Source organism: Symsagittifera roscoffensis, chromosome 4 (assembly GCF_963678635.1).
Source record: "Symsagittifera roscoffensis chromosome 4, txSymRosc1.1, whole genome shotgun sequence".
NCBI classification, from domain to species: Eukaryota; Metazoa; Xenacoelomorpha; order Acoela; family Convolutidae; genus Symsagittifera; species Symsagittifera roscoffensis.
Genome location: NC_087065.1, coordinates 4,967,596 through 4,993,794, shown reverse-complemented (window position 1 = coordinate 4,993,794; position 26,199 = coordinate 4,967,596). Strand labels below are relative to the sequence as shown.

General features: G+C 35.3%; 1 protein-coding gene across 6 annotated transcripts in view; it reads right to left on the bottom strand.

Moving 5' to 3' along the window:
* LOC134844275 (L-asparaginase-like) overlaps positions 1-24,172 on the bottom strand; it is a 35,544-nt gene extending 11,372 nt beyond the window's left edge. The window contains exons 1-6 of one of the 6 annotated variants that reach the window (XM_063860874.1): positions 24,063-24,172; positions 4,418-4,730; positions 2,239-2,364; positions 870-999; positions 509-653; positions 109-239 (exon numbers count right to left, since the gene is read on the bottom strand). In XM_063860874.1, coding sequence (XP_063716944.1) covers positions 109-239; positions 509-653; positions 870-999; positions 2,239-2,364; positions 4,418-4,730; positions 24,063-24,106 — 889 coding nt within the window. In that variant the 5' untranslated portion in view covers positions 24,107-24,172. Of the gene's footprint in view, positions 1-108; positions 240-508; positions 654-869; positions 1,000-2,238; positions 2,365-4,417; positions 5,212-8,435; positions 9,248-14,328; positions 14,575-14,689; positions 14,767-24,062 lie in introns of those variants that run through there. The other 5 variants (XM_063860877.1, XM_063860873.1, XM_063860872.1 and 2 more) reach the window with 5 other exon arrangements.
* Positions 24,173-26,199: the final 2,027 nt, after the last annotated feature.

Genomic DNA, 26,199 nt, shown 5'->3' with positions numbered 1-26,199 from the left:
GTTACAAGATAATGAAAAATATAACTAGATGAAACATATAACGAGATAAAAACATGTCTAGATTACGGGAAATTAAAATGGCAAGGGTATGATTCTACGGATACTTACTGAGTTCCGGGTCCCTGTAGATGATGTCCCAGCGGATGTTCACATACATGTCTATGTCTGCCAATGGTTGCATATTTGGAGAGTGAAACGCATGGTAAGAAGAACAGTCCACCTTCGACACACGGTTCCCCCTAAACGGAATTACTTTCTGGGCTGTTAAAAATGACTTCTAGCCTTTCTTAAACGCGTTTCGTTAATTGCACAACTTTAAAAATTCATTTTTGAAAAAAAAATTTGAAAAAATCATTTTTTTTAATACTCAAACAAGCAAAATGATCACCACCACTTTCTCACCAAAAAACAAGCCAAAAATCAAAAGAAAGAAATGCTTTAATTATCAGCAGCCAATTGACAAAAGCTGCAAGAGAAGAAAACGTATAAATTGTTTTGTTTCTCTCACCTGTAGAGAGTGTTTTTGAAGAAGAGCGACACTTCTGGAATGGAGTAGTGTCCTGCACAGAAAAGAGCTCCCATCAAATTCTCCCTCGCGTCACTCCTGTGCTCAAAAATAGGCACCTGGGACCCCGTCAACACTATCGGCTTGCCTATACACAAATTAAATTGTCATTCAAATAACCCGAAAAAAAAACAGCGACAAATATTTAGCCCAACAGCAATTAAGTTAGAAGAAAATTTATTTTTTATTTGCGGCTCTCATTTCGTATTATCAGGTCGGCAATTTCAATATCATTTGGCTTTAAGAGAGGACTTAAGCTTAAGAAGGCCAGTAATTGTGTACACGTTATAGTTTCATTACTGACCGAGGTGGTCACACATCATGGACAGTGCAGACGCAGTGTAGGCCATAGTGTCTGTTCCATGGAGGATGATGAATCCATCGAACTTGTCGTAGTATTTCCTGATGTCTCTTGCCATCTGACACCAGTTGTCCTGCAAATCACAAAATGACAGAAAGGAAGCCGATTTAGGGGTGGCGATGTTCGGAGAAGGACGCCCCTTTACTCAGGGATTCGACCCATGATCACCCAAGGCGTCCCGAATTTACCTACTATTTCAATAACTTTTAGCGATTCTACCCTTAAACTTTCTTAAGGAACCTAAGCAGCTTTTTTTGCAAATGCCATTGAAAAACTGCAAAAAAAAACGGGTCAGAGCGAAAGCTAATAAACGCCAGTGAATGGAAGTGCAAGTGAATCGGTGTTTGCCGCTAAACCAGGCTGCTCAAACCCGTCAGAAAAAAAGTGATCTGGCTTGTTTGGCGACTCAATTACGCTTCGGCTATTCACTGTTTCTCAACTGCTACCTTTACAGGTTGGACCCCAGTGTCCCCAATGAAAGACCAAGTGCTTAAACACTCCATGCGACACCAACCACTTCTTTAAATGTCCCAAACCTTACTACACTCACTAATCTCACACTTTGGTTCAATTCAGACATCTCCTCTTCTTTTTAAGATTGGACCAGCGATCAATCACATCAGTTGAACTCGCTCCTGATGGCCGTTATCGACTCAACATTGGCTCATAACCTCGACTATGAGTTGTTTTCCCGTTCCTTGCGACCACTTATACGGAAGAAATTTTATTCAGACACCATAGCAACGCTATAAAAACAAATCCCCGTTTGACGGCGTAGTTACTGGAATCGAGGCCCCCTTCTAACCAGAATCACACCTGGGGGAAAAGCGCAAAGTCTGAAATGGACGAAACGACGCTACAAACAGCCTTGACGAAAACAAAGCGCTGCCCCTCGATACATCAACTACAGCTACAACAGTATGTTCTTTTTCCTGTGAATTACTGGCAGCGGTGGTCTAGAAATTGAGGGAGTGACCGTTCTTCTTTCAAAGACCACTTCATATTGCTAATAGGATCAAAAATTCACAAATTATCTACTTTGACTGACAAAATGGAACAATTTTCAAAAGAGTGCTTGTCGCGTCAAGACACAAAACTCTACTTGGCAAGCGCGCAAAAAACACGCATTTTTTTCTAAGCCCTTCAATAAAATTTTGACAAAAAATATTTTTGAAGGTTTCAGCAGTTATCGATAAATGAAAATGGCTAACTTAAAAAAAGTCAAATTAAGGTTTCGAAAACGCCCTCCTCCGAAAAACGCCAAGTCTGGAACAGATAACAGGTATGGTGTTGAAAGTCTATTGCTGTATACCTGTGTCATGTTGCTGCTGTCGAGGAGTGGCTGGTACTCCAGTATCTCGAACTCCACCCGAGTTCCCAGTTGGGATTCGGGCATCACGAACAGAGTGCCATTGCCCATACTAGCCGATCCAGTCACCTAGAGCAGAGCAGAAGTTTGAAATGTAGCATGCTCATGATAAGCACGTTCGATCTGAAAGTTGGGGTCGAAATATGATTGTTGGGTTCCTAAAATATTGATGGGTTCCCCTCAAGAAAAATTTAAAGCGCCTAGAAAACTTTCGGATATAACTGTTTTTTATGCGTTTGAGGTTTTCATAAAATGGTTGGACCCATCTTTCATACTTGCTTCTTCTGGCATGTTAAACGGTAATTTTGGCCTGTTTGTGAAATAAATTGCGTGAGGCGCAGGAGATTTGGTCAAAATAGGGTCTTTACAGAGATTTAGGAGAGCTCGAGAAATCATTTTGGTATCTTAAAAAAAGGTCGACAAACAATTTTTGAAAAAATTTTGGAAATCCATAATTTGAAAGAACGCAGTCGCTAAAAAACAATTTCAACCTCGTCTCAATTTTTGCCTATTCAAAATTCCGATTCAAGTTTATAACGATCAAAAAATAGTGATCAGCAAATAAGACGACAGCCATAAGGACGATAACCGTTTCTGATAAGTTTTCAAGATGACGCTACACGTAGGGTTGTGCAGTTACTAGTAAGTAAAATTCGTTTACTAGTGAGTTACTAGTAAGTTACCACTTTTTTACTAGTAAGTTACTTTTACTTACTAGAAAGTTTCAAAAACTCAGAATCTGCCTGAAACTACCAAAATTGAAGACTATTCATTTTACACAAACTCAAAATCCGCTAAATAATCATTATGATCAATATTAACAAGTGAAGCAGCGTTGCATTATATGAAAACAAGTTTATCTGCTCTTTCGACTGATAATTGAGCCTCATTTTTTTCAAAAATTTCATATTGGTTCAACTTACTAGTAATAAGCCTTATTTTGCTTACTAGTACGTTACTAGTACTTTTACTAGTAACTTACTTACTAGTAAGTAAGTCCGCACAACCCTAGCTACACGCCATTCTACACATTGTATTTCTGAGAAACTTAAACCGCTTAAATTCGAACTGCTCATTTTAACCGTAATAACGCTTATTTATCGTTTAATGTCTTATCGCCCTAATGCCTTCCCGCACCGAAGTTTCATGGGTAATAGTCGATTATAATGGATTTTCCTTGACTAAAATGTTGTCAATATAATCGATTATCATGTCAAATTTAGACCACGTAATCGATTTTTAATCGATTATAATCGATTATTTTGGAAAAATTTAAATCCATTATAATCGATTATAATCCATTTTTGTTTTCAATATAATGGATTATTCTTTGTACATAAAATCCATGAAAATTGATTAAATTTTGTAAATAATGACTCTAATTTCTGCAATTTTCTGCAAAACTCGAACGAACACGTTCATCCAGGGGCGACCAATATGTAGTAATTTTCCAAAAAGTGCCCAAAAACAGCATTTTTGACCAGCTCCTCGCGTCAACCCCCCGCCCCAACGTACAACCCACCCGCCTCAACGTACCCCCCCCCCGCCCCAACGTACCACCCCCCCCCCCCGCCAACGTACTCCCTCCCCCCCAACGTACGCCCCCCCCCCACCAACGTACCCCCAACCCACGACGTACCCCCTCACGTACCACCATCCCCCCAACGTACCCCCCCCCAACCCACGACGTACCCCTCTCACGTACCCCCATCCCCCACGTAACCCCCAACCACGACGAAAATTAACTCGATTGAAAATAGGAAAAAATGAAATTAAGCGAGAGAACAAAATAACTAACTTAATTTTAACAAAATTATGAAAAAATGAAAACAACACACAAAAAGATTTGAATAAATAGATTATAATCCATTATAATCGGTTAAAATGGATTATTTTTCTTTTGATAACTTTTTATTGAAAATAATCGATTATATTGGGATTTTATTGCTTAAAAAATATTATCATTATAATCCATTTTCAATCGATTATAATCGATTATTTTTGTTATTTTGTAGAGACTCACAATAAAAATCCAATATAATCGATTATTATCCATGAAACTTCAGTGCGGGTTGTTGTCTTAATGGCGTGTTGTCCTATTTACCTAGCACCAAAAATGTACCTGTGCTGTGAGCAATGGAGGACTGACGAGAGATCTCAGAGCTGCGAAGTTCTTGTCGTGTATCATCGGCAACTCACTGATCGTCTTGCCGAGGAAGTTCGGCTTCGGAACTAGACCCATCCCCCGACGCTCCTCGCACATTCCTATCGTGCCTCCAGTGTAAATAACCAGCACGCGATGGTGAACAGGGTCCCGAAACGAAGGACTCTGTAGTTCCTCGTCAATCTGGATGTCATAGAGCGGACGATGATGTTCCTCGAAACTCGGATCCTGGATGTCCCGTAGTTTCACATGCAGATGTTTCGTCGGCTCGCTGAAATGTTTGTGGATCTCGTCGAGAGGATATGGACGTTTTTTATTCTGGTTAGGAGACATGATTGCGTTTCGATTCATGTAAAAAGAGAACTTAACAACGAACAAATAATCAGTTCTTCAAAGGATTTTTAAAGAAAAAAAATGGGTAAAACAATTTTTTGCTGAACGTTTTTTGCTCTTATGGAGAGAATTGTGAATTTAGAAACTAATGAAACTATTTGGCAAATTCTTCATTTCGAAATGTAAAATTAAGATTTTTAAACCAGAATTGGGATATGAAAAACTTCGGTTTTAAAAAATTGAGAACGAAAACGAGTTCAATTTTTGTGAATAACTTCTGCTTGCGTGAACAAAATACGCCTGTTATGTAATTTTCTACAACTTGTTACATAATATTCACTCGGATTAAAAAACAATACAGTCGCACAGACGGTTGTAAGGTGGCCAGTCAAAAAGCAGAATGGTCTAAGAGCGTAATTGGTCCAAGAGAGCAGAAAAACAGAAAAATATTATCTTTTTTAAGCTAATCTGTAAATCAAGTAAAATAATAGTCAATAACCAAAAAAACTAATACTTTATGCACATTAAAAAAATCAATGAAAAAAAACTTGATGAAATTATTCAATTCATGGATACTTAATACTTTTTCTTGGTATGTATTGAGGATTCTGATAATTGTTTTATCAATTTGCCCGTATTAATCAGTAATATTTTTCTGTTTTTCTGCCCTTGGACCCATTCTGCTCTTAGACTGGTTACATGTCAGTATTTAGACAGCCGCGTATTCATACTGGTCAGTATTTAGACAAATACTGTTTCAACCAATCAGAATCGAGACAAAGAAGAAATTAATAAATAATTATTATTTATTTTGGATTATTTATGTTTTTTCTCGATTCTGATTGGTTCATACAGTATTTGTCTAAATACTGACCAGTATGAATACGCGGCTGTCTAAATACTGGCTGCACTCCTCTTAGACTATACTGCTTATTGCTCCACCTCCCAGTTGTAAGTAGTCTGATTGGCTGGATTGACAAAGAAAAAACCAAGAATACCAACGAACTGAATTCATTGTGAGCCGAAAGTTTTAGTCTGAGCTAAAATAGAATTTAATTTTGCTCATTCATAATTTTTAATGATCCTATAAAAATTATGATGACAAGTATTTTTCATTAATTTTAGTTTCACAAGAATAATTTTGGTTTTTCTTGTCTGGTTACAATTTTTGGTTCTGCTTTATTTGTCTTCGTCAAAATTACATCAAAAACACAAATGTTTTTGTCGCCAACGATACCATGTTTGAGAATTTAGAAGAACGGAAAATTTAGCAGGCTCAGCCAAAAGCAGACCCAAATTCTAGGGTCAGCCAGCCAAAAATCGGGTTTATCGGGTCGAATCCCTGAAGAAAGGCGTCTGCCCCAAACCTATCCCCAAAATCCGCAACTGGTGGTTATTTTTTAAAGAAAACTGAATGTTTTTATAAGACATCATTCTGCAGTTGAAGACTTCTGCTCAATGTATATCTCGGCAGACAAAATCACCAACTGATCTGTAACGTACGGCTGATGCAATAGAGCTTTTACTTACAAATCGAAACTGAATGAGAATGACCGACTGACTGAAAGAACGGTTTAACAACCGAGCGATCAACAAAATTCTGTTCTTAGCTACCAAATTTAACCAAAGCCACCTTGGTATTATCTTACGATAGCCATTCTGACTGGCCTACAAGAAGTACCAGCCCTCAATCAAGAGTTTCTCAAGTTGTCTTTGGTACCATTATACTTATTTTGACGTTTTTTTAAATCAAAAGCTCCCAAAAAGTTTACAACGGAGTTTTTTCCAAAAAATGCCAGCGGTGCAGAAAAACATGCCGGTACAAGTATGATAATTGGGTCCTTAAATTTTATATGGGTCCCTGAAGAAACATTTTGAGGCCTTAAAATCTTCGAAAAAACATGGTTCGTATTCGTTTCCTGGGACCCATTATAATAGTACCAGCATGTCAATTATGGTCATTCTGGAGAAGAGCTCGAACATTTCAAAATGGTTGATCAAAAAAACCCGCGCACATTAATAACAAGACTGCTCGTATCAGGGCGAAGCCCTGAATGTTCCGACTGCCTTTTAAGGTTTTATGGAGCAGTAATAACATCAAAAAAGTAAATGTAATAAATGAATATGAAAAACAAAATTTTCTAAAATTTGAAATTTTTTATGAAAATCATCCCCCCACACGCCATATAAAGTACAAAAAGATAGATTTAGCTCCTTTTAACAAATCAATTATGGCAAATAAGCTTCTTTCAACCAATTTGGAACGATTTTAAGACGGATTAAATCTCCGCTTACGCGTTAATAGCGCGAAATATATCGCGCGTTAATTGTCCCAAATTGGCCAAAATGGCTATCTTTAAACCCCCCTAACTTTACGAAAAATGATCACAGGTGAAATATCTTTTCAAATTTGAGCTCAGGACAACAATAGCTTTTGAATGATATAAAAAAATTCCGTCAAAAATGGCTAGTTAAAAAGTCGAAATTTGTCTGAAGAAAAAAAAAACCCACCCCGAGCACAAATATTCCGTTACTTTCGTATCGAAAGTCGGAACAATAATAACAAGACTGCTCGTATCAGGGCGAAGCCCTGAATGTTCCGACTGCTTTTGAAGTCTTATGGAGCAGCAGTAATAACATAAAAACATTATATGAAATAAAATAAAATGAAAAATTTTTTTTCTAAAATTTGAAATTTTTTATGAAAATCATCCCCCCACACGCCATATAAAGGTACAAAAAGATAGTTTTCGTTCCTTGTAACACATCAATTATGGCAAATAAGCTTCGTTCAACCAATTTGGAACGATTTATAAGACGGATTAAATCTCCGCTTACGCGTTAATAGCGCGAATTATATCGCGCGTTAATTGTCCCAAATTGTTCAAAATGGCAATCTTTAAACCCTCATAACTTTACGAAAAATGATCACAGGTGAAATATCTTTTCAAATTTAAGCTCAGGACAACAATACCTTTTGAATGATATAAAAAAATTCCGTCAAAAATGGCTAGTTAAAAAGTCGAAATTTGTCTGAAGAAAAAAAAAACCCACCCCGAGCACAAATATTCCGTTACTTTCGTATCGAAAGTCGGAACAATAATTCTTGCAGAAACACTTTGTTTCTGCAAAATTTAGTCTAAAAAGGACCATTTACTTTTACGTCTCATAAATTTTATATGTATGTTTTTTGAAGTGCACAATTGCGTATAGTTTTGGTAAGTTTATACTTTCGCTCTGAATTTGGCTCAAGCCATTTCAGTTCAAGGGTATGATCCGTGTTATGGTCCCGAATTTTCCGAGCTTTTGAACCATTACTTATAATGGATCTACTTAACAAATATCCCCCTTTCAAGAAAGGGGTGATTGTCAAGTAGATTAAGTTAGTCGAATTTTCGAAAAATCAGAATAGAGCAAAGTTCGAATTTTATTAGAACGCTCTAGTGCTAATTTAAAATTTACTTCTTTCATTTTCAGGGGTGCCAATTTTTGGTAGATACCATAGAAGTGGTGATATTGTGAAGTACAACCCTTACAATTACCGAAATTTATTCGTAATGGTTTTCTACAAAAGCAATGAAAATGCAAAAGCTATGAACGCAACCCCTGAAAATGTTAAGTAAAATAAATCCGGGAAACTTACCTGGCAGTTCTTGCGAAGAACGCCGCCCTGGCAGATTTTCCTCGAGGCATCCGCTGCCCGAGCGACAGTAACACAAAAAAGCTCCGCAAACAAAATTTGGCTACACTGTTTCAGTGTAATTATCTTGATAATTGTTTTGGCTTCAGTAAGAATTTTTTAATGACCGCTAGTTTTCAAAAATTAAGTTTATATCAAGTCTAAATGCGAAAAAAAACGTAGGTTTGAAATGCGATCCACAGTTTTAGTAATGAATGAGCAAGATGCTATAAATAGTTAATGAAATATTGATCTTTGACTTTGGCAGCATAAAAATGACACTTTAACCGTACGGGAAGAATTTCTAATTCAAGTCTGTCGGTTGACAAAAAGGTGTATCATAAACAAATCGGAGAATGCCTCAAGTGCCAAAGAGCTTTTGTAAAAAAAACCGTGCATTTTCTATGCGGGTTTGTAAAAACTGGAAAATGAAAAGAACTGGAGGGAAATACCTACCATCGCCGAAGGACCAAAAAATCGAAAGTTATACTAGCCGGGTCGTTTCGATTATACCCCCTTAAATGATGGAAAAAAAATGAAAAATGTTCTTTCAAAGCTTGACTGATTTTCCTTAAAAATGTCGAGCTGATATCCCGAGTGTTAAATCAAGCTAGAAACTGGCAAAAAATGCGCATTAAGGACAATTAAAAGCGCATTTTATTGAAATTTATGCTCGGAAAAATGGCGAAAATTGGAGAAAAAAGTCAGTTTGAGACTCAAATAAGAAAAAAATGGTTCGTTTTTAGCAGTCCCATTATATTATAGTGCATTTCCTAGTAACAGTGTCCCAATTGTATAATACAAATTTTCATTTCATTTTTTCATAATTTAAGGGGATTATAACCGAAAAGACCCTACTAGCCTATTACAGTTCAGGTTTGAAAATTCGAAAAAGAAATAACCTTAAAAATCAGAGCGCGTTGGACACTTGATTTGACGTTGAATGTTTTAAAATGTTCGGCCGTTTAATAGTTCGGCCAAGGGAATTATAATGCAAAAAAATGGAAAGGAAACGGCAGACAGTATTGGAGCACGCATGTAACTGAATTAGATTCCCTGAAAGAGTCGATCGGTTAAGCTGCATTAAATTTGTTCACGCCAAGTTGGTAAAAGGGGTGACCGGCAAATGAGACGACAGCCGTTAAGACGACAACCGTTTTTGATGGGACTTTAAGACGACGCTACACGCAATTCTCCACATTGTATTTCTGAGAAATTTAAACAGCTTAAATTCGAACTGCCCGCCCATTTCACATGTAATAACTTTTAACGTCTTGTCGTCCTAAAGGTCGGTCGTCCTATTTACCTAGCATCGGTAAAAAAAAAAGAAAGGAAACACTTACAAATGCACATGCACTCAATTCGCCATGCTTTTTCAATACTTCTTCAAAATCAGCTAAGCGTTGGGGGGATGGGACTAAAAATTGCTTCTATTTCTAAAAAAGAATTGTCAAAATCGTGGTGTTTTTTTTTGTATAAAATTCCTTGTAAAAATAAAGTTCGCGTGATGAAAGAAACAAAGGAAAAAACAAAAAAAGAAAAAGAAAGACAAAAAAAAAGAAAGAAAAAAACGAAGGATAGACGGTTGCTGCGGAAGTAAAATAGCACAGAATATTCCGACCACATTCCGAACCGATTTTTTTTTCTGAAAATTATTGTCGTTTTTTGTGCGTGATGTGTTGAGAGAAGTATAAATACGCGTAGAAAGTTAATGAATTAGGAATAATCGACAACAGTTATTCATAAAAAAAAAGAATAACAAACAAGAAAATGAAGAAAAAATCAAATTATTTTATACAATGCTGATTTAAATGAACGGGACCAAAAGAATAAAACTTGAAAATTGAAACGTTTTTCTCAAATTGAGTTGACTTTAGACAAAAAATGATGAAGTCAAAGTTGCTTAAAATTATTTTTGTGCAATTTAATTGGGGAAATTTGCGATAATTTTTTTTCCAATTTTATTTGCGAAACTAAATTGTAATTTAATTTGTGCAATTTAAATTGCAAAATTCCTTCTGTCCGGATAATTTAAATCAGCGTTGTATAATTGCACATTAATTTGCACTATATTAAATAATTTGCACAGTGGTTTTTTTTTCTCCAGACATTTTTTGACTAGCCATTTTCGTCGAATTTTTTTTACGTCCCAAGTTTAATTGAGGCACGCTAGTTGGTTTAAAACTGCTATATGATAAAAAAAAAACTTTTTTGTCTTTTACATAGTTCTTACTTGCTCTTTTTTGAAATTTTTATAAATTTCCTTCAGGCGAACAAAACTCCTTAGAGCTCAAAAGGCAGTCTGAACATTTAACGCTTTGCCCGGATAGGAGCAGTCTTGCTCAAGCTTTCAAAACTAGTTATGCTTTTAGTAACGAGTTTTGCTTTTAGGTTATATATAAAAATAACTTAAAGGCTATTTTATATATCACAACCGTTGCTGATTGCTTCACTAGCTCAATATTAGCTGTTGGTTGCTCGAACATACAAAACCGCTCAAAAGTTTCAAACTCGTTTTTTTTTCAAAATTGGGATAATTTTTTGAAAATTGTTAATGGCGTTCGAATCACGATTGAAAGGGATTTTTTATGATATATTACTCGACCCATTCTGACGATTTTTTCTTTCACCTGATTTTGCGTTAAAAACAAAAAGAAGAAAAAGACACTAAAACACACCCGAATACAAATTTCAATGATCGGAACAATTATATCAGCATCAGGTTCTGCGACTCGGAGAGAACAGACTATGGGATATTGTGATCCATCAAGTATCTGCATCTATATGAAGAACGAATTAGGTTTTAATTGAAGAAAGTAAAAAAAAAACGTTTTTGTTCAGAACGAATTCCCTACGAGTCCTGCGACCTTAACTTCCAAAAAATGAGAACAGCGCCGAAGAAACTCTATGTCTTCTCAGCTAACTCAAAATTTGGCTTCGAAAAAAACGAAATTTTTTTAAAACTTCAACTCTTCAGGCAAATTGACATCAGAATTTAAATGTGAGAAGATTAACATTTTGAGTTGTTCTTGTGAAACATCTGGATCAGATAAACAGTGCTGATTTAAATTAATCGGACACAACGAATGAAATTGAAAAACTCAAATTGGGTTATTTTAAACAAAAAATGGTAGAAATTAACTGGTTAAATCTTCACTAGAACTAATATGGTGCATTTTCATTTCAAAACTCTTAAACAAAATTTTACCACGAAACTGGGTCACTTTGATTTTTTAAAATTGATCATAAATTAGGCTGAAACAATTAAGTTAGTTGATGAGAAAGTGACATCAAAAGAAGCCTCTTACACCGCCTATCAGTGTTCTAAGAATATAAACTTTTGAAAAATCTGTATAAGAAAATATGTTTTCGGTTGATAGCCGAAAAGGTCATTTTTACTATATAAAAATCAAAAACTTCGCTTGAAAAAAATTTCAAACGTAATAAGCAAGTGTCCAGAAGTTTTACCCTTCTATAACTTTTTTGGACTGTGTGAGAGGCTTTTTTCATATGAATGTCTCAGCAATTAACTTGGTAGTTTCAGCTGAAATCTTGGCTAGCTAAAAAAGCCAAAATGTCCATTTTTTGGGGGTAAAATTTTGGTTGAGAATTACGAAAAAAAATTGCACCATGTTAATTTTGGTGAAAATCTAAGCAATTTTTGTTCTATCATTTTTTGTCTAATATAAACACAATCTCAGATAAACACGTTTGACATTTCAAGTTTTGTTCATTTTTCCCGGACAAATTAAATCAGCACTGTAGTTTTTTTTATTTAATCAAGTGAGAAAACCAAATTGCATAGCCGTATTTCTCCATTGGGCTCATCTACCGTAGATTTTAAATTTTTAAAAAATATATCTGACCAGGTCAAAAATTTGAGTTAAACAGGTTTTGAGGTGTGTTACAAAAGAAATTTGAGTTTCTACAGTCCGTAAACCCAAAATTTTCTTCTATTACGCACTTTGTGTCCTCTCTATGGAAAATCTTGTTGAAAAAAATGTCGATAATAAATTAGCACTAGATCTAGAGATTTTCTGGTAAATTTGAAAAACAAATCTTTCATTCAGAAAACTCAGTCTCAATCTAATTGTGTTTTTTTTCTGGGAGTGTTGTTTTTTGGAGATCAGATGAAATTCTGTGGTAAAAAATCAATTTTTAAGGAAATAGTTTTTTACCATCTTGAAGCTACTGAATCACTGTGTTCGAACGTAAAAACTTATTTTTGCTTGAAGTTGTTCTTTCTTGTTGCTTAAAACTATTCAATAACAGTGAAGCAGCAGTCAGGTTGTTGAAACCTTTTAAGCTGCATTGTAAAAGAAAGATCACTTCGAAAAAATTCTTCGATTGTTTGAAAATGGATTTGACCTAAAAATATTCCTTATACTATTCAAATTATTATGACTTAGTAAAATTTTGCGGCTTGTGTTGACAGGAGAAAACAATCAACATTCAACATAAACAGTTTAGCAAAAAAAAATGTTTCATAAACTATTGGAAACCAGTTACACATCAGACAGATTGTTCAGGGCTTCAAACAGCCCTGCAACGGAAAAGTCACTTCAGAAAAACTCTTTGATTGTGTTCGAAATTAGATTTGACCTCCTAATGTTCCTTATACTTTTCAAATTATTAGGACTTACTAAAAATTTGCTGCTTCTGTTGACAGGAAAAAACAACCAACGTTCAACATTAACAGTTTATTTAAAAAATTGTTGCCTAAAACTATCCGAAACTAGTTACACAGCAAACAGCTTGTTCAGGGCTCTCAAACAGCACTGCGACGGAAAAGCCACTTCGGCACAATTCTTCAATTGTGCTTGACTATGGACTGTTTCTGACCGCTTAAAACTATTTTTAAAATTACTGTTTGAGCGATAATACTTTTTGCGAGAGGTGTATTTTTTATTTAAAACATGTTTAGAGTAAGACGTGTTTGAGAACTAAGAAATAGTTTAAATGGAATCAGTTAGTTGGTTAACTTGTTTTGGGGCCCGCGGACCCAACCGATCCTCGTTTTTTTAGAATAAAAAACGAAAACTTACTATGATCCGTTTGTTTTTTTTAAGTGTCAAACATAAAACACCAGATAGTTTATGGTAGTAAAACTGCTTCTTCCTAAACAATACGAAATACGACAATAAGCAATCAGGAGCTTGGTTATATATAGCCTATTAAACTTCAGTTCCAGCTGTCGCTCGTTTGGCGTTGGCTTTTGCCAAGCCTTCCCTTTTTGGTGGCTTATGGTTGAGCTGGGATCGTTTGTAGACCATCTTGTGGCAATCTTGTGTATGATCAAAATACACGCTATTCTAGTTAACTGCGTTTTAAATTACATATACATTGGAGTGTCTTACTTTTTTTTCACATATGTTTCGCCATTTTCGAAGCTGAAAATACGAAAAAAAAATATATTTTTGTCAATGTTTTTTTTTCGCGTACGACTTTTTTAAATTTAACTGACTCGACTGTATGTTTTGACTTGGTGTGTGACTTTCTGTCTCCATTCGGAGTTAGACTAAAAGACCCTCTCGGCCGACGATTTTCAGTTAAGCACTGACTTGCGCTAACCCGCCTCGGTCGAAGCACAAATTACAAAACTGGACCCGTGCAGTCTCTTGTAATAGTTATGGGCTTATTCATCCGTTTCAGTTTCGAATACAAGACCAATATGCGGGGAAAAAGTTATGATCCTTGATCGGCGACCACCAAACAAATTCAAAACAAGGGAGTTATTTTTTTGACCAGTTATAGTTATCTCATTGAAAACCTGTAGAAGGTCGTTTGGGATGCACTTTTTCTGAAAATGTCAAAAATTGTCCATCTTTCGGACGGCAGCGTGAATAAAATGGCTTACCTTGCCAGGAGTTTGTAGATCAGTTGCTCATTTATGGGAGCCATGCTCAAGCCGTTAAGATTTCCGATCTTACAATAGTTTCAGTTTTCTAGAAATATTTTGACTTTGAAATTTTAATTTTATGAAATTTTAATTCAAGATATAATTTTCAAATTTTGAAAATTGTTTGAGATGAACAAAGGAGTACTTCAATACTTATGAGTTTATGCCCGAATGATATTACTTTCTAAATTTGAGCCTAAACTTGAATGAGCTAGCCAGCTGGTATGTTCGATTTCTTTTATCACGACATCAAACATATCTAGTCAATCCAAATAGATTTCTAATACGATACCATTCATCAGGTAACTCTAGAAATTACCTGGTGTTCCAGTAGCGGAAAATTTTGATAGCAAATCGGGACGAAAAAGTCAGTTACAGCCTTCTGATTGATATTAGGGCGTAATTTTGACATGCTAAATGATAAAAAGTTCTAAACTCGAGTTAACTTTATCCGGTTGAAGGTCAATTAACGAAGAACTCATAGACGATTGAAGATAAAGCAGAAGTATATTTTTGATTCTTTGAAGATGTCAGAAACACCCTCTCTTCTATCTATACCATCAAAAGGATTCATTTGATCGGCTCATTTCTTTTATGTTGGCGAGAAAAATCTGACATCATATTGCTGACCTTTCTTACATACCTCCTTTTCAAAGCAAAAATGACCGCGTAAAGAGGTTAAAACTAATGTTATAGATTAAATTGAAACCGTTTATCCACTAGAAAAAGTGCCAACATATGAACTGCTGTTGTATAGGAGTTCAGCTCTTTACAGCAGGTCGCTGTTACCCCCTCCTAATAATACCTATATGTACTTTTCAGTATCTTTACATATTGAAGATAAATAGACGAGCAAAAAGTTGAATAATACAGTGGAATCAACAAATCAGGTCAAAGAAAAAATCGAAAAAAAAACTTTTTTTTCCCCCAAACTCGTACAATTATAACTTTTTGAGTTTTTTCATTCTTCTTTCGTATTTTCTTGAACCTCTGCGAGCAGGTTTGTAAGTACAATAAAATCCATTGCCACAAGTTCAACATTAAAGTGGCGTTGTTTTGATCGCCCTAGTTCAGAGTATCTTTAGGGTTGGCCTGAAAAAGTGAACAAAAAAACAAAACTGAGAAGAATTGAATTAAATCATGGTTTTCAAAAATTGAATTACCTGTACATTTTTTGATTATCTTCACCCAGAAGATTTTTGATCCCTCTTTAAGTACTAAAAAGCAAAAAAAATTGTTCTGTTTATTACGATTAGCCTTAAATGTGTTTGACTATGTTTAATTTGAAAAAACATGCAAATAAAGATAAAAAAATTTCCTGAAATCGTTTTTTTCCTGAAAACCTCTCAGAACTAATGCCAAGAGCAAAGTACCATCTTCTCAATCTATAAGCAGCTGTAAGCTAAATTGTAGCAAAAGAATACAATCCCCCCTTTTTTGGAATTTTCGGGAAAATTTCTGCAAATAATTTGGTTTGGTAATTTGGTTAAATTCTACAAAACAGCGATACAACACAGCGACAAAATACAGCGATATAATACAATCAACCCAACGATACATTACAGCGGTACAAATGTATATTTTGGATATGTTTTGAATACTCTTTCGAAAGATTGGATTCTCATCTCGCAAATTTATGCTTCTGACAATTAATATACACTGATCATGCTGTGAATATTTTTTCAAAAATTGGATGCTTTTCTTGGTTTGAACTACTTCTCTATTCAGCTGGAATTTGGACTTCTCCTTCATAAATACTAGAAAAAAAAGAAGAATTGAAAGCAAAAGGAACGGGAATAGTTGAACAAAATACAAGTGGAGAAAAAAAAGATTAGATGTGGGCAAATACGTTTTTTAAAGTTTAACCCCAAATTTTCGTCGTTTTGTTTCTCACACACGTTCAAAAAATTCAGAATAAAAAAAACATACTCGAGCGTTATGTTTTTTGTAGTAGTTTTCGTTGGTCACTGCCTTAAATATTTTGACAATTTATTTCACTCTCTTCAAAAAAAAAAGAAAACTGTCTTATTAGACTGTGATAGAGATAACCAAATTCTGAACACACTGAAAACAAACAACTTTTTGTAGTTTTCCTTGTCAATTCATCTTGTTTTGTTGTAATTTTACTCCGCAAAATATAACAATTATCTTGGTTTGAAATATATGTACGTGAAAGCAAAAGTTGAATTCAAGTTTGAGGAGAAAATAAAACAAATAATATTTTTTTGCATTTTTAAGCAATAACGCTTCTTGTTAAAGTGTAATTTGACATATCAAAAAATAACACATATACCGGCACTTGATGCTGCAGATTTGAAGACTATGTCTACTTAAAAAATTTGGCTAGAATTGCATTTGAGTATTGCAATGAATAACAATTTTGTGTTGTCATTTGGTTGGATTAAAAAATAAATAATGAAATAATAATTAACTTCTCAAATCTTGAAGTTAGACTTGAACTATAAATAGTTGATTCTGGTGGAATTCTTCGAAGCATAACAAAAAATCTGTTTGACAGTTCATAGAAGAAAGAACTCTTTAAAGATTGTTTTTTTGTTGTTTTTATTGCACATGACATTGCACATTTATTGCGCATTCCATTGGCTTGAAGTTAATACGAGTATTGCAAATAAAATTGTCATTTGATTGATTTTAAAACTACCACCCTAAAACTATAGATAATTAGGTTTTGGTGGACCTAAACAAAAAAATTCATTAAAAAAAGTCTTTTTGACAGTTCATGAAACAACGGTTTGTTTGTTTTTCAAATTTTGATTGACTTTAATTGTTCCTGTTTTAACTGTAAAACATTTTTAAAAAAAGAATATAAGAAACTTAGAAAGACAATTTAAAAAAAGAAAGAAAAACGTTTCCTAAATCATAATCGATTCCTGGTTTTGTTTAATTTTCCTTTTTTCGAACTAATTTGCGCATCGCCTCGGTTTTTAGAGCCGTACTAACAATCTACATACGACAAGATCTTCGACGATTAACTTCAATAGCAACAAAAAAACGATGTCAAAAATGTCAATAGCAACAAAAAAAATGGATCTCTCGACTTCTTGGAGAAAAAACTCTGCTCAGTAAATTCAACTCGTTCTTTGAGTTCGTTAGTGGTAGCAGCAGAATCCAGACAGCAGAAACTCAATCAACTGTCAGCGGAAATCATGGACACCGGATAAGTTTGTCACCGCAACAGCTACAGACATCGCAGTACGCCTCTTACAACTACAGAGTGACATCAACGATAACGATTCACTACCCCAATACAACGCGCAGCTTATCCACGACTTCGAGAGAAGAAACACGAAATCAGACAACGCGCACGCTGACATGGCCACATCATCAATTACAGACAATCATCGAGCAGAAACAATCTATTCACTTCCAGACGATCGGCGAGCAGAAACAATCCAACAGTTACAACTTTACGACCCAAACTGCGGATAAAACAACCTAAATCATCATCCAAAACATTCTCAACCTAATATGAGCTCGGCAGTAACCCACAAATATTCCGAAAGCAACGAACATCCGACAGACAGACAAGATGTTGTCACAGAGACAAGAATTTTTGACAGCAGCACACATCCCCCGTCTCTTGCAAACAACAACGCTTTTTCTCAATGCCAGCAAAACAAAACAATGATTGTCAATAACTTCGGAGATGCAGGTGCTCAGCTGAGTACGGATACAACAATCGAGATCGACGACTACGTAAGTTCGGAAACTGTAGTCTACAACCAAGAGCAGCCCAATACAGCAAACAGCACAGTCCAAACAGCAGGGTTGCAAAGCCCATCGTTTGCATTTACTATTCCGCAACCTCATCACCTAATGCAAGCGGGACTACACGAGCAGCCTAGCGACAATATCGATCTCAGAACCCATCTCACAACAAGCACCTAAACTTTTCCACAAGAACAAATTTTCCAATCTCATCAGCAGATACGTTCAACTGAACAATCTTCACACTATAAGTTACCGAGCCAGAAACAGCAAACTGGAGAACAAACAAACTCTTACACAGATCAAGGTTTCTACAGGCCTCACAACCCCAACAACCAAACTATAAATGATTTTCAATCAGAAAAACATATAGCAGCATCCTCTTGTATAGTTCAAACTCCTATAATGCGACCTAAAGGACATCCGTCAGTATCAACTGAAGCCTTTTGGCCAAGTTACAATTTAGAAAAGCATGCAGGCTTCCAAAACAAATGGACCTGAGAATTTCAACCAATACAGAACAAAGCGCAAGCAATGCCCTTCTTGTGAGAACGAGCATAACATCATGCAATGCCCACAGTACAGTTTTTCTACGCCACCTAAACGCTACAACATCGTAAAACAACTTGAACTATGTGTCAACTGCTTAAGCCCTCATCACCTCCAATCTACTTCTGTCTCAAACAACCGTTGTCAAGAGTGCAACGGATTTCATCACACAAGCCTTCACGACCCAAACAAGTTTTAAAAATTAACTTTCGTTTTCAACGCCCACCCAGGAGCGCCAAAACATGTAATTGGCTTTTCACTTTAGGTCATAACATGGCTCCAAGAGTCAACTTTATTAGTTCTGGTTTGTTTCGAGAGTGTTTATATCAAAGAGATTACAAATGTTTGATCACAGTGACTTTTGGTTTACAAAGATTGGGAAAATGTAGTTGCTTCGGCAACAGTTGGCAATATTTCAATAAAGAAAAAAATTTTCCTTTTCAAATGCAAATGAATTTGGTAAAAAACTGCAGTATAAAAAATGATCTAATTAAAAAATGTCAAAGTATATTAGAAATAATGTTCGACTCATTTTCCCCGACGCTGAAACAACTATTAAAACTTTTCTACAATGCGAATCAAGACTGAAATAGCCTTACAACCATTCCAAACTTGATCCAGAACGTTTTTGATCCAAACAAAACTTTTTTGAGCACGACGAAATTTTTTTAGGACTAAGCTACGCATATTCTATGTCATAGCTCCACCTCACTTCTTAGAGGGTGGTCGGAACAAAAACACATACCACAGATAAAAAGAACTCAGAGGCAATCTGCAATCAGTCGGCAAATAGAGCCAAAACTTGTCTAGAACAATATGCAATCCTTTTCTTTTTTGATATTTAAAAATAAAATGTTTAAACTCAGAAATACGTTGCTCGTACGTCCTCTATATTTTAATTGGAAAAAAAAGGTTGCTTCAATTGAAAAAAAGTTTCAAAGCTTAACAATTACGCTATGTTGTATAAACTTTATCATTTTTTCTATTTGGTAAGTTTCACGTTGGTTTCACGCCATTACAAAATATCCTCTATCTTCCGAGTTTAGAAGAAAGGGTGGAGTATTTGTGAATGGAATAATGGTGTGTTTTTTATTCCGATGTTTTTTCTGTAATCAGTTTTCTTTTACATTACCATAATTATTTTAGTGATTCTTTATTTTTTTCACAAATAGACTTAGAGGATGCCATTCGGCCGTAATAGCCTGTTTTAGAGGACATGAAAGACAATGAAAAGATAAGCTGTTTTGCACTGAAATATTCTCTATGTTTTCTACATTTAAGATAATTATCGAGATCTAGAAATCAAAATAGAAACAACACTAATCTTTTAATTCATTTCAAATCTGATTTCAGGCACACAGGGGTTTTTTCAGCCCTTAAATGATAAAAATGAAAATGATGAATTTTCTTGCAAAATTGGACTGATATTATTTCAAAATGCTATCCTGAGCGTTAAGTCAAGATGGAAAATGGCAAAAAAAGCTAACTTATGGTCAGTTAAAAACGCATTTAGAATCCTTGTATTGAAATTCCTGTGCTGAAAATTCTCAAAAGTTTGAGAAGGAGAAAAAAGTCAGTTTGAGGCTCAGTTAATTAAGAATGCTTCGTTTTTACCAGCAGTATAATTACATCGTGCGTTCCTAGTAACAGTGTCTCACTTATATCATAAAATTTTTCGAAAATGGCGACATTTTCGAAAAAAAAATAGAAAAAAATCAAGTTTTTGGTTAACTTTTGATTTTTTTAAATAGACTTATTCCTTGAACTTTAAGGGGCAACTGAAACATTCTGGGCTTTGCCCCGAGAAGAGCAGCCTTCCTATAAGATTCATCTGATATATTTATAGCGCTTTAAACTTGCATCAGCATTAAGGTAAAAGTATTGCCAGCTATGGAGGATTTCTATTGGGTGAAATGCGTCAACGCTTAAAAGGGTTTGACTAAAAAATTTGCTTCCACAAGGCCAATAATTGTTCCTGTTTCGCTTTTTTTATTTGTTGATTTGTATGTTTTTTTGACAATTGAATAATTCGTTTGCCGATATTAACAACTTAGCTGCACACACTGAGTCTCGCGCTTCCAAAATGACAGTCAATTTGGTTATAAGGACAGCAGAGCGAATCGGAACAGTTGATTTTTTTCACATTTTGTCATAGATTTGATTTAAAATTGATTGGAAGTAATTTTAAATTTTTTTGAGGTATATATTGACTTTCTGTTAAAACTGTAGGAAAAAATTACAAATGTTTTGTGGTTAGCCAGATTGGTCTTACATTGTTGCGTTTAGGTTTTAATGTCAAAACTTGAAGAGAAAAAAATCAAGCTCTTGTGACATTTTATTTGAAAATATTAACATCAATGAGAACGTTTTTTTTAAGTCAACCAGAAGGTTAATTATATAGATTTACAATGAGCGCATATAACCAGCTCTCATAGAAAACTATTACTAACTTATAAGAGCTCAATTTGCAAAAACACCATCACTACTGGGGCGCCACAATGCCCACATTGCGAGCTTGATTCTGCAAGGAGCAGTATTTATTTTTAGTTTCTGCATTTCCTTAGGCATACAGTTGTCTAACTATATAAGCTGATTATTTCTAAGACTTTTTCAGAGAGTTAAACTTTTAATTATTAATTCTCTTTTTTGATTGAAGCTTTGATTTTCTATAATTAAAAAAACTGAAGAAAATCATGATGTTTTGAAATGTTTTTTATCTCAGCTGATAAAATATACTGATAAAAAACTGTCGCTGAATTTATTTCCTTTGATTGGGATTACGCTTGTAATCAAACATTATTGTAAAGTTTTTTGGCTTTACAAAACGATTTAGAACTAAATTTTATCGAAAATGGGAGGCTTATTGAAGCTGAAAACAGTTGCTGATAAGAAGCTAATATCTCAGGAATTATTTTTAAATTAAATATGAAATATCTGCCAAACCAAAGAAATCATATATTTGGAACCAATAGCATGTCGCCAGCTCACTCACATTATTAATTTCTTTTCATTTATTGACCAAATTTGACAACATTCAGAAAAACTCTAGCTCGGCCCTGGTTAATTGCTGAATTTGCTCATGCACGTAAATTAAAACTAGTTTTGGTACCAGAGGTTGATTTAGGGGGGGGGGGAGGTGGCGGACGCCCTTTTTCAGAGATTCGACCCCTGCCGACCCAAAGGGTCCCCCCTTTGTACTATTTTGAGACATCCGTTTTTGGTGGCGGACCCTAAAATTTTTCTAAATTCGCCTTCGGCGCCAATTACACTAATTTTGAGGGGGAGTAATTTAAACTAATTTTTCTGAAAATCCGCCGCCCTCCCTCAGTAAAATTCTAGATCCGCCCCTGCCCAGCACTGTTCTTTTTATCCGGTCCCAAAATCCGCAGAAGTAAGCAAACATGTCTCTTATCAGGTGCATATTTTTCGGAGTAGTGTTTGAAAGATGTCGGAAACAACGCGATCAAAACCTTTGACACAGTGTTTGACATTTTTTTGAAGAAACAAACAGCTAGAAGTTTTCTTGATGAAATCCAAGGTATAGAAAACGAACTTGTAATTGTTTCTAGTTTACACGGTGTATTTGAGCTTCTTCTTGCTTTAAACGTTGATTTGATTACAAATTAGTTGGTTGCACGTGTTTGGTAATTCAGTTTTGCATTTTCCCAATTTTGTATTTGCTGAGTTCTGGTTTTCAATTTCTTTCCCGGAGTTTTCCTGATTGCATGTGAAAAATCAAAGTCATCTAAGAGGGTTGTCAATTGTCAAATTGGCATCTAAGACTCGGCCTCAATTTGCAGTTACAAAATAAAATTTAAAAAAAAGGTGGGGTGGTTCCTATTTATAAAACTTAAAACGCTGGCTTAACGGTCTTGTAAGTGTCGGTTGAAGTTATCGGCTATGGCTGTCGGCGACAAGGGTGGTTTAGGTTGAGGCTCTCATTGTCGTGAATCTTCGTTTGCTGGTTGCTTGCAATAGTCCGGACTAACAGGTGCTAGTCTAATGGCTGGCAGTGACAGAAATTTAGCTCTCGTTTTGACAGGGTTAACGCGGGTCTGGTCATCATCGGTTGATTTGTTTCCTGTGTTCCGTTCAATTGGCCCGAGTCCTCGTGGCGTCATATCCTGAAAAATCCAAACAATTTCTCCTATTTTTATAGGCGGCGTCTTCTTTGTCCATCAATGTCGTGGCAGTAATGTTGGGATAAATTCCTTGATCAAGCGTTTCCAAAGATGGGTTACGATTTGTTGGGCAAATTTCAATTGTCGAAAGAGTGTTGAGGGCTGTGGGGTTTGTAGAGGTGGCATGCTGGCATGCTGGCATGCGCTCTCCCGAGAAGAAAATGAACTGGGATGAGGGCTTCAACATCATCGGGCGATGATGAAACTGTAGTGATGGGTCTTGCTTTCACGAAGTGTTCAACTTCGCAAAGAACGGTATTGAAGATGTCGTCTGTTAGAATCTGGCTTCCTATGATAGCATAGAACGAGTCTTTTACTGGTCTTATGAGTCGTTCCCATACACCTCCGAAATGAGGAGCATAGGCAGGGTTGAAGGTTCATTCAATCTGATGGTTGGCGTAGAATTGTCGTCTACGATCGGCGTCGAAGTGTCTGTTGAGTTCTTTTTCAGCTGCGCTGAAATTTTTACCGTTATCAGAAACATTTTTGGTTAGTTTTCTTCAGCGTGCGAAAAATTGTCTTAATTTATTGATGAAGGCGTCGGTTGAATGGTCCTGGCACATCTCAAGATGTACGGCTCGCTGTTAGGCAAGTCATTAGAACGCCGTAGTGTTTGTTGTAGGTTCCTGCTGTTTTCGAATCGAACGGTCGAAAGAGATCTGACCCTGTTTGTTGAACTGGGGAGCGTTTATCTTCCGGAAATCTGAAGGCGAGTAGGGTCGCAAGTTCCTGCTGTAGTCCAGTTGATTGTTGTCGTCGGCTGTCGTAACAGTTTTTTATGATCTTGTCAATCTGTGCGCGAACACAGAGAATCCAATATTCGTTTTAGAGACCTTGGTTGAAGCTGTCTCTTTGTGTCTGTTTCAGGATAAAATTTTTTGCGACAATTATGTTGTAGCTTGTCCTTTCGGTGGTCGGGTTTTCGTTGCGGGACTGTAGTTCTTTTTATTTTTTTAAAATCCTGACGGCACGCATAACGTATGCGGTTGTTCGGAGAACTCTTGTTCATTTGGAGAACCTGCTGTAGTCGTTGAAACTTTTTACTGTCGTTTCGGCGGAAGCTTCAAAAACTATCACTGATGTTCTTTCTTTTTTATCCATTTTTGCGATTCGATCCTTGAGTAGCAAAGTATCTTTATTTGCGTCGTTTAATTGCAGCTGGGTTTAGGGGTTCTGGGCAATGTTTCAAAAAGTGTTCATCTTTTAGACGGCAGCGTGAATGAAATGGCTTACCTTGCCAGAAGTTTGTAGATCAGTTGCTCATTTATGGGAGCCATGCTCAAGTCGTTAAGATTTCCGATCTTACAATAATTTCAGTTTTCTAGAAATGTTTTGACTTTGAAACTTTAATTTTATGAAATTTTAATTCAAGATATAATTTTCAAATTTTGAACATTGAATGAGATGAACAAAGGAGTACTTCAAAACTAATGAGTTTATGCCCGAATGATATTACTTTCTAAATTTGAGCTTAAATTTGAATGAGCTAGCCAGCTGGTGTGTTCGATTTCTTTTATCACGTCATCAAACATCATCTGGTCAATCCAAATAGATTTCTAATATGATACCATTCATCAGGTAACTCTAGAAATTACCTGGTGTTCCAGTAGCGGAAATTTTCGATAGCAACTCGGGACGAAAAAGTCAGTTATAGCCTTCTGATTGATATTAGGGCGTAATTTTGACATGATAATTGATAAAAAATTCTAAACTCGAGCTAACTTTATCCGGTTGAAGGTCAAATTGACGAAGAACTCATAGACGATTGAAGATAAACCAGAAGTATAATTTTGATTCTTTGAAGATGTCAGAAACACCCTCTCTTCTATCTATACGATCAAAAGATTTCTTTTGATCGGCTCATTTCTTTTATGTTGGCGAGAAAAATCTGACATCAGATTGCTGACCTTTCTTACATACCTCCTTTTCAAACCAAAAATGACCGCGTTAAGAGGTTAAAACTAATGTTATAGATTAAATTGAAACCGTTTATCCACTAGAAAAAGTGCCAACATATGAACTGCTGTTGTATATGAGTTCAGCTCTTTACAGCAGGTCGCTGTTACCCCCTCCTAATAATACCTATATGTACTTTTTCAGTATCTTTACATACTGAAGATAAATAGACGAGCAAAAAATTGATTAATACAGAAGAATCATTAAATCAGGTCGAAGAATAAATCGAAAAAAAAAAACTTTTTTTCCCGCAAACTCGTACAATTATGACTTTTTGAGTTTTTTCAACCTTCTTTCGTATTTTCTTGAACCTCTGCGAGCAGGTTTGCATGTAACAATAAAAACCACTGCCACAAGTTCAACATTAAAGTGGCGTTTTTTTGATCGCCTTAGTTCAGAGTATCTTTAGGGTTGGCCTGAAAAAGTGAACAAAAAACACAAAACTCAGAAAAACTGAATTAAATCATGGTTTTCAAAAATTGAATTACCTGTTCCTTTTTTGATTATCTTCACCCAAAAAATTTTTGATCCCTCTTTAAGCACTAAAAAACCAAAAAATTGTTCTGTTTATTACGATTAGCCTTAAATGTGTTTGACTATGTTTAATATGAAAAAACTTGCAAATAAAGATAAAAAAATTTCCTGAAATCGTTTTTTTTCCTGAAAACCTCTCACAACTAATGCCAAGAGCAAAGTACCATCTTTTCAATCTATAAACAGCTGTAATTCAAATTGTAGGTTGGCATTATTTCAATCTATAAACAGCCGTAAGCTAAATTGTAGCAAAAGAATACAATCCCCCTTTTTTGGTATTTTAGGGAAAATTTCTGCAAAATTTTTGGTTTGGTAATTTGGTTAATTTCTACAAAACAGCGATACAACACAGCGACACATTACAGCGATATAATACAATCAATCCAACGATACAATACAGCGGTACAAATGTATATTTTGGATATGTTTTGAATACTCTTTCGAAAGATTGGATTCTCATCTCGCAAATTTATGCTACTGACAATTAATATACACTGATAATGTTGTGAATATTTATTCAATAATTGGATGCTTTCCTTTTTTGAACTACTTCTCTATTCAGCTGGAATTTTGGCTTCTCCTTCATAAAAACTATAATAAAAAAGAAGAATTGAAAGCAAAAAGAAGAGGAATAGTTGAACAAAATACAAGCTAAAGAAAATCAAGATTAGATGTGGGCAAATACATTTTTTAAAGTTTAACCCCGAATTGTCGTCGTTTTTTTTTCTCACACACGTTCAAAAAATTCAGAATAAAAAAAAAACATATTCGAGCTTTTTGTTTTTTGTAGTAGTTTTCGTTGGTCGCTGCCTTAAATATTTTGACAATTTATTTCAATCTCTTCCCAAAAAAAACTGTCTTATTAGACTGTGATAGAGAC